Genomic DNA, 9,939 nt, shown 5'->3' with positions numbered 1-9,939 from the left:
AAACTATACTAAAAATGTCACCAAATAATTTATTAAAACACACTGTTTTGCAATGGTCTACGGTAGCCTTGACAGCACTCTGTAGGGTAGAACCATGGTGTCGCCGTTTGGACAGCTAGCTTCCATCCTCTTCTGGGTACATTGACTTCAATACAAAATTTAGGAGGCTCATGGTTCTCACCCCTTTCCATATACTTACACAGTAATTATGACATCTTCCGCAGGACGTCCTCTATCAGAACTCTTGCAACATGAACTGACATGTTGTCCACCAATCAAAGGATCAGAGAATGAATCTAGTACTGAAAGCATAAGCTACAGCTAGCTAGCACTGCAGTGTGTAAAATGTGGTGAGTAATTGACTCAAAGACAGCGAAAGCCAGTAGTTTAACAATTTTGAACAAATTCATTTCTTCCTAAATGAAGGAGAAGCAAGAGAGAAGTAGAGAGAGAGAGATATCGTCTTTTTTCACTTTCAGTTTCACTTACTTAGCTATCAAATGCAGCAAGTTAGTTCAACCTACTGAAACACGCTGCTCAAACAGAAGGATGATATGTTAGTTAGCTGCCTATGGCTTTCCAACACAACACTGGAACTTTTCCAAGTCAAGGTAAGCTTTTGGTGTTACTAATTTATTGCCACCGGGAGCCAGTGTAAATGCTTACTGTAGCGTTATTGTATGATTGTAGCGGGTTTACTAACGCGTTAATTCTATTAGCTATGCTGACTATGGTGTTAATTTAGCTAACATGGTGACAACGATGTAGGCCGTGTGTAGCGGTTTGGCTTGGAAAGGTTTTTTCGTCTGGTCACATACAGCTGATGTGTTGTGCATTGAAGTCCACAAGTGAAAGGAAGAGGTGAGAGGAGGAGAGCACGTAGCTGCAAGAAGGAATACAATGTGGCTGCTATGAAAGTGAACTGTGTTTACGTGTGATCAGGGGTGTATTCATTCTGCCGATTCTGTTGAAAAACGTTTCTTAAACGGAAGCAAACGGAACAAAATAGGGAAAAACATACCTGAATTTGTACAACAGAAACTCTCGTTTGCAACTGTTGGACTAATGATTACACCCTTTTTCAGCTAGATGCAGGCAAGAGTGTGCAAGGCTGTATTGAATGTCATTGTCTGTCCATGTATCAAATTTGTCTCTCGACCTGTGTGCACCTACGTTGTACATTTTAATTCATAGGCTAGGTTGTAACAATCACATGATGGGTATAGGGCAAATTTGAGTATCATTTAGGAGCCTAAACACATTGCTGTAACATTGAACTGGGTGAATGGAAAATGAATGAGAGTCATCCAATATGCTGTAATAGAAATAAGGCCAACGCCACTGCTTGGAGGGCATAGGCCCACCCACTGGGGAGCCAGGCCCAGCCAATCAGAATTCGTTTTTCCCCACAAAAGGGGGGAAAAACATACATATACATATACAGACATATATAAGGCACCACTGAGGTGCCTTATTGCTAGTATACACTGGTTATCAATGTAATTAGAGCAGTAAAAATAAATGTTTTGTCATACCCTGGTATATGGTCTGATATACCACGGCTGTCAGCCAATCAGCATTCAGGGCTCGAACCACCCAGTTTATTGTAGTAATTATAAACTGAATAGCAATTATAAACTGGGTGGTTCGAGCACTGAATGCTGATTGGCTGACAGCCGTGGTATATCAGACCGTATACCACGGGTATGACAAAACATTTCTTTTTACTGTTCTAATTACGTTGGTAACCCGTTTATAATAGCAATAAGGCACCTCAGGGGTTTATGGTATATGGCCAATATACCACAGCTAAGGGTTGTGTACAGGCACTCAATGTTGCGTTGCGCTTAAGAACAGCCCTTAGCCGTGGTATATTGGCCATATACCACACCTCCTTATGCTTTATTGCTTAATCATTATTATTTATTTTTTATTAAACCTTTATTTAACTAAGCAAGTCAGTTAAGAACAAATTCTTATTTACAATGACGGCCTACACCGGCCAAACCCGGACGATGCTGGGCCAATTGTGCGCCTCCCTATGGGACTCCCATTCACGGCCGGATGTGATACACCCTAAACTGGGTGGCTCGAACCCTGAATGCTGATTGGCTGACAGCCGTGGTATATCAGACCATATACCAGGGTATGACAAAACATTTATTTTTACTGCTCTAATTCCATTGTTAACCAGTTTATACTAGCAATAAGGCACCTCTGGGGTTTGTGGTATATGGCCAAATTACCACGGCTAAGGGCTGTGTCTAGTCACTCTGCGATGCGTCGTGCAAAAGAACAGCCCTTAGCTGTGGTATATTGGCCATATACCACACACCCTCGGGCCTTGTTGATTAATTATATCATATCCAAAATAATTAAATGGATTTCTTGGTCTTCATTCTTCCCCTCTCATCTCCACAGGTAGCCATATATACATAATTTGTAACGGTTGTCGTCGGGAGAAAGAGAGGACCAAGGTGCAGCGTGGTAAGTGTTCATCTTATTTAATGAAAGTGAACACTTCAAAATACAAAACAACAAAGTGAAAACCGAAACAGTTCTATCTGGTGCAGACACACGAAGACTGAAAATAACCACCCACAAAACCCAACAGAAAACAGGCTACCTAAATATGGTTCCCAATCAGGGACAACGATTGACAGCTGCCTCTGATTGAGAACCATATCAGGCCAAACACAGAAATAGAAAATCATAGAAAAACTAACATAGACAACCCACCCAACTCACGCCCTGACCATACTAAAACAAAAGACAAAACAAAGGAACTAAGGTCAGAACGTGACATCATTCTTGTGTTGCAGCCTAATATAAATTGTTACTTTAATAATGTTTACATACTTCTTTACTCATCTCATATGTATATACCATATTCTATTCTAATGTATTTTAGTCAATGCCACTCCGACATTGCTCGTCCTAATATTTATATATTTCTTAATTCCATTTGTTTACGTTTAGATTTTTTATTTTATTTTATTTATTTCACCTTTATTTAACCAGGTAGGCTAGTTGAGAACAAGTTCTCATTTGCAACTGCGACCTGGCCAAGATAAAGCAAAGCAGTTCGACACATACAACAACACAGAGTTACACATGGAATAAACAAACATACAGTCAATAATACAGTAGAGAAAAAAAAGTCTATATACAGTGAGTGCGAATGAGGTAGGATAAGGGAGGTAAGGCAAGAAATAGGCCATGGTGGCGAAGTAATTACAATATAGCAATTAAACACTGGAATGGTAGATGTGCAGAAGATGAATCTGCAAGTAGAGATACTGGGGTGCAAAGGAGCAAGATAAATAAATAAATACAGTATGGGGATGGGGTAGTTGGATGGTCTATTTACAGATGGGCTATGTACAGGTGCAGTGATCTGTGAGCTGCTCTGACAGCTGGTGCTTAAAGCTAGTGAGGGAGATATGAGTCTCCAGCTTCAGTGATTTTTGTGATTCAGTGAATCAGTGATTGTGTGTATTGTGTATTGTTGTAAATTGTTAAGATACTACTGCACTGTTGGAGCTAGGAACACAAGCATTTCGCTACACCCGCAATAACATCTGCTAAATATGTGTATGTGACCAATAACATCTGCTAAATATGTGTATGTAAAATAACATTTGATTTGATTTATAGGATTTGCATTTACTAAAACTTGAGAAACAGGAAAGTCTGCACACTTCCATTCAGATTCTTGTTGCTGAGCTCGGTCATTTGACCATCATCAGAGCCTCTGATGAAGGTCAGCTGACCGAAAGCTAAGCCACAAATAAAGAAAATTGCATCTGACTAGAAGTGTGCAGAGACTTTTTCCTGTTTCTTCAGTTTTGCCTTCAACACCTTCACAAATCAGCTGTGGGTGTGCAGTAGATTCTGCCTATCATTTACTAAAATTTGAAATGTTTTCTCTTCCATATTACAAGAGAAGAATGTTCCCATAACAAAACAAATGGAGACAGGAAATTCAAATAAATGGGATAATGATTTTATTCATGTCAAGAAATACATTTCTTCACAGTCATCTCCCGTTAACTACAGAAGCACAGACCGATACGTCTAAAGTGTTGAGGAATATTAATGGTTTAATTAAAATATAACAATATGCTTTATAATACAAAATACCCTGCATTTCACTGTCAAGTTTAATCAAATTCTAGACTACATCATTTGAAACGTTACACTGTACTTTGATTAATGACCTAATGCCACTAGAGGGCGTGCTTTAGTCAATAACGTTTCATTTTGAGAGTCAGCCTTTTGCTACAGCATTTTGATAGATCAAAAGATATTTTCAGCCTCTTTGTTATGGAACTATACACACAATAAATGTATTGTGTCTGACATGGTATTCCTTGGCTTAATGTTTTTGAATAGCTCTATATATATATAAAAAACTGATTTGTGATTAATATGTGTCATATTCCTAATCAATCAATCAATATATAAACAAATAAGCACATAAATAAAATGTTTTGATGTTTCATCAGGTTATAAAATTAAATGAAAAAATAACCAGTTTCCTACATGTAATGCAAAACCATGTAATGTGTCTAAATATTGTGTTTCATCTATGATTTAAAAAGCAGTTATATCCTGGAGACATTTTCCAGATATGCTCAAGCTGTCGAATCTTGGTTGAAATATTTTGGTACAGGGGAGACATTTGGATGAGCATAATCCAACAACTAAGTGCATTGTATTTTGAGTAAATATTCCATCTTAAATAGGTTCACTTGTACTGTATGGCATGGTTTAAAAAACAGTCAAAAACAGTCCACAAAATATAGTGCAAACTCATGCAGTAACTGGCCGTTGTGTGCAACCTTAAATTGCTATATTCTAGAAATCTATTTTTAATAGAACATATATAAATCACGTGTATGTGGTAATTAACCACCATGATAGACAGTAGATAGCACTAAATGTTGCATTGTGTGTGAAGGGAAATGCATGGTGTTAATACCACTTAACTGTCCATGCAGTGAATCTTAATAAAGGTTAAACTCTGCATGACTTCATCATGATCTAGGTTTGGTAATGAAGTAGTGTAGTGTTAGTGTTAATTTATCCTGCATAGGTTAACTATAATGCACATTTTTCGATTATAAAATGTGAGAAAATAAATATATATGAAACAAGTTAGCAAACAAATAAATAAACATACATTCAAATGCTGTTTTTTTTCTTCATGTGCAGGCTAACAGTAACAAATGGACAATAAATGCAATGCCAGACAAGAATGGCATTTATTTCCTTACTGTATGTTCATGAACTGTTAAAGGTAGACTCAGTGAAATTACGTTGCCACGAGCTGCACGGCAGATATGAGCAAGACTTCGCTCTCACAGTCACACACAGTATCTGCGCATGTGCACGATTTCGTTTCACGGGGTTCGCGTGGTAGCCAGGGCACCAAAATAAGCGGAGAAGTTGAGCCTCGCGCTTCAACGCTCTTAGTTGTTGCGGAAAATGACCCACTATGCTGTTTACTTTCTCCATCTACGTCATATCGCTGAGTCCACCTTTAAAGCTATGAAACAGGGTCCGTTTTGGTAGGAGTAATCATCTAAAGAGAAAAGAACAACAGGATACGACCCCCAAGTAGAAGAAACATTTTTGTTGTCAGCTTTACACCTGTATATTTCAAAGGGAAAGGTGAGAAGGGGTACTTGACTAAATAGTCAGAGCACAGGAAAAACATGCAGGTAGACATGCAAGAAATCCTAAACAGTGATTTGGAATTAGTAAGCAGCAGTGAACAGGTCTTGACCTAAGTGCTCTGGCAGAAATGTAGTATGGTTTCGTTTCATATTTAGTTAAATATAATCTAGAAAGTGAATTAAATAAACAATAAAATATCTTACATGCTTGATGTTACAGTGTACTTCTGTGGAGGTGTGTTTGGCCATGGACACTTCAAACCTGGCCCACTCACCTTATGTAACATAACTGCATTACAATAGGATCCTTATTCAACAGGACAACTAAGTGTGCTTGAGCTAGAGATCTGCAGTCTAAAAATACCTTATCTTTCACAATGACATCTTACTCTTAAATCTCAAGATTGAGCAGTAACTAAGATTACATACAGTACAGTACAGTACATAAACGTCTTTAAATGTCTCTTTTACATCTACGCACTTTGACCTTTATTACCACATGTATGTCTTTGAGGTGTCAATCTCAGAGTTCTGGGGATCCACTGGACCCTCTTTCTCCTTCTCAGTCTCATTCTCCCACAGGTTGATCAGGGGAGGGTAGAGCTCATTCAGGGGGATGGAGGTGGCATGCTGCACGTATTTCTTCAGGGAGTGATGGCAGGATTTCTGCTTCATACGCCGGCCCATGTAGAAGACAAGCAGGGCCATGATGCAGATGGCAAACATGGAGCCCATGACAGCTGCAAGGGCCACATTGGTGGGCTGGGCCACCATCTCCACAGCAAAACTGGCCTCCTTGGTGGTGACGTTGATGCAGGAGTGTTGCGTCTGCTGTTCTGTAGCTGACATGGTCAGACACACTCTGTACTCTGTCGAGGGCAACAGGTGAGTCAGGTTGTATTCTTGCACATCAACCGGAACCTTGGCTGTATAGCTGATCTGAGGGTTGTCAATCTTCATGGTGGCGCTGGACCACTTGGGCTGAGATGCCTCATAGCTGTGGAAGTGAGGAGGGTAGAGTTTCCACTCCAGGACCACTGACTGGGAGTGGATGATCTTAGCCAGGACCACCAGGGCCATTATGGTGTTTACCGTGTGCCCCCCTACATTCAGCCTGCCACCGTGCCAGTCTCCTTTCTCCACGTACACTGACACACTACGCGTGTCCGCCCCCTCTGTGTTCCACGCCACGCACGTGTACAGGCCAGAATCAGCTGGCTCAACCTGGAGGATCTCCAGAGCCCCCTGTTCCTGCAGTCTGTGTTTCTTTGTGCTCCTGCCGTCCACCATGACTGCAGAGACAGCCTCTGAGGTCACCTTGTCTCCTGTTGGCGTCACCCAGTAGAACTGAGGTGCAGGGTCAGCAACAGCCCAACAGTCCAGAGTCAGGGGTTGTCCAGCAGTGACATTGAGCAGAGGGGGGAATGTGTGCAGGGAGATGTGAGGGAGGCAGGTGTTGCTGACAACATTCCAGCTGGTTGTGACCACTTCCTGGAGGGCGTGGCCAACCAAATGGGGAGGGGAGGCACAGAGGGTGATTTGGGACTCCAGCAGCTTGAGGGTAGACTGGTTCCCCAGGACTGGGCCCCAGTTAGAGAGGCAGTCACACCTGAGAGGGTTACTGTGGAGACTCACTTCATCCAGGCTAGGGAAAGAGGACAAAACCTCGTGTGACAAGAGGCTGATGTCATTGTTGTGGACTAATAGAGTGCGCAGGCCGCCCATGTCAATGAAAGCAGCACGATCAATATAAGCTAAATGGGGGTTGTTATAAATTTCCAGTTTTGCCATCTCTGGGAGGTTGGAGAACGCCCCCCTCTCAATGGCAACCAGTCCCTCCATGTTATTCAGACTCAGCTCCTCCAGATGGGGGAAATCATGGAAGTCTCCCTCCTGAACACGGCCAACGGGATTCTTGTTAAGGTCTAAGAACTTGAGATTTGGTAGGACCCGGAGGGCATCTTTGGGGACTGCTGTCAGCTTGTTGTCAAAGAAGGACAGACTCTCCAGGTATTCCAACCCCTGGAAAGCTCCCGACGGGACCTCCCTGAGGCCCATGCCAGCCAGCACCAGACTGTGCAGCTTTGACAAGGGGTGGAAGTTCATATCCTGTAACCCCAAGATGGGGTTCTCCCCTATCATGAGAATCTCCAGGTTAGGGAGAGACTCAAACCAGTGGCTGTCTATGGCCACCAGCTTGTTGGAGTTGAGATGGAGCCTCAGGAGGTTTCTGAGCCCAGAGAAGGCTTTAGGCCCAATGGAGGTGATTTGGTTGTGGTTGATGTAAAGCTCTTCCAAACTGTCAAGATCCTTCAGACAGAAATCTTGCAGTTCTTTTACTTGGTTTTCCTCAAGGTAGAGAGTGACAAGCTGGGTCAGGTTGTGCAGTCCAATGTCTTGGATCTGTGTGAAGTGGTTTTGGGAGAGGTCCAGCTCTGTGAGATTGACTAGACTCTGGAGCTCCACAGACACAGAGGAGATGTTGTTACTCTGGAGGAGAAGCACCTGAGTGTCACTTGAAATATTCCACGGGACCCCACTAAGATGGAGCTCATTGCAGTCCACCGTCTTGGCCTGATGGTATACCGATTGAGGTGTGTACCATGGACGTGTTTCACATACACACTGCGCTGGGCAGAGAGAACTAGCTTCTGAACTTTGACATGAGATCACCATTAGAAAGACAATCATCAGTCGAGCACAGATCCCAGATCCTCCCATGTTGCAGTAGAATGAGGTAACCCTGTTAACCCTGGGGCAGGTTAAACTGTGACTTCTTCTGCTATGACGATGGAGCTTTGGTCTTATGCTGTAAGAAAAAATTATAAAACATATTGTAAAAAATATTGCATGACAATAATGCATTTCACATGGTAAATATGGTCAACAATCATTCATTTGTAAGTTATTATTTATTTAAGGTAAAGATACGTCTATCAGGTATTTGTTTATGTTTTACAACACACCTGCAAATAAATCAATAAAACAAATGTTTTTTAATGAGGCAGCCCACTTAAACAGGCGATGAATAGTTATCTCTTTTTAACATTCATGGTAATTGTAGAACACATCGTGGAAAACAAGGTTTCCTTAAAGCTGTGATGTTGTGTTACTCCAGGGGGCCACAACTATAAGAAATAAAAGTCTATGTGAAGACCGGGGCAGTATGAATGATTCAGAGCTCCTGTTACTCTGTAAATCACCCTGACCCAGCAGGAAAAAATATTGTCAAGCCAAAGGCATTAAGGTGTCCATCAGCTTATGGAGCCCACGGTAAATTCATCCGAACCTCCACATGGCACAGCAGACACTGGGCTGTTTTCTTTTCTTCTAACCCTGAGGAAACTAAATGAAGAAATCAATACTGTAGCCGTGTATATCCATTCTGAATGTAGCTTTTTAATAATGTAATGTGTTTGTGACGATCATTTACATGTTACAATAAATCTAGGATCAGTTTATGTGTGGCGTTGAGACGTGTGCCTCCATGTCTCTCTCCACTAGTTTCTGTGGGTTCTGTGGCAGGCAGTGAGAGGCTGGTGACAGGTAATAGGCATTGTTACACAATGAATCAGTGGGTCGAACAGCATTTACTGCTCAGGAAGCTAAATAATGTTATTCCCTGCTGCCTCCGCACTGGTCAGAAACAACACCAACATGAAAAGGAAACCTGAAACCAGACAAGGGTGAAATGTTGAAAACTGGCACCTAATTCTCTATTACAGACTTTGATTCCACTGCTTGTTTTTAAATACCTCAGTATCGTACTAATGGAACTAAAGCCTCCCCAGCATACCTGCCATATTGAAGTTCATATTGCTATCCAATAAAGCTTCTTTGAAAACTACCAGTCAGCTTCAATAGGGGAATGTCAACACACACTGATTTCTCCAAACATTAGAATGACTCTGTTTACCAATGACCTCACAGTAAAGAGGATTTTAACTTTGGCAGAGTGCGATTGGACAGCCTTAAGATGACAAGCATCAGGCCCCGTTGATGCAATGTCAGGAAATTGCTTCTTCTCCGCTCAACCATCTTGATGTTTCTTCTCCGCTCAACCATCTTGATGTTTCTTCTCCGCTCAACCATCTTGATGTTTTATGAGAGAAATAGCTCTAAAATGTGAGAGATGCACAGGTAGACTGGGGTATTTTTGGTATTTAGGTCAGACGCCTTTCCTCAAATGTAACTTATTCATCAGCACAAAACATTAGTATCTCATTCAACCCCAGTAACATGTGGACTACTGTAGCCC

General features: G+C 41.6%; 1 protein-coding gene across 1 annotated transcript; it reads right to left on the bottom strand.

The window, feature by feature from the left end:
- Positions 1-4,068: 4,068 nt before the first annotated feature.
- On the bottom strand, positions 4,069-8,476 carry si:ch211-180f4.1 (uncharacterized protein LOC100144405 homolog). Its single transcript, XM_039011203.1, has one exon. It carries the CDS (start codon positions 8,400-8,402, stop codon positions 6,174-6,176), a length of 2,229 nt encoding a protein of 742 aa, XP_038867131.1. The 5' UTR covers positions 8,403-8,476; the 3' UTR covers positions 4,069-6,173.
- Positions 8,477-9,939: the final 1,463 nt, after the last annotated feature.

This window comes from Salvelinus namaycush, chromosome 16 (genome assembly GCF_016432855.1).
Source record: "Salvelinus namaycush isolate Seneca chromosome 16, SaNama_1.0, whole genome shotgun sequence".
Classification (NCBI taxonomy): Eukaryota; Metazoa; Chordata; class Actinopteri; order Salmoniformes; family Salmonidae; genus Salvelinus; species Salvelinus namaycush.
Note: the sequence above shows the minus strand (reverse complement) of the source record. Positions and strands in the feature narration are given on the sequence as shown.

Bases quoted from the DNA above. Each gene is read 5' to 3' on its own strand.
- si:ch211-180f4.1 (XM_039011203.1), bottom strand. From the start codon at position 8,402: ATGGGAGGATCTGGGATCTGTGCTCGACTGATGATTGTCTTTCTAATG.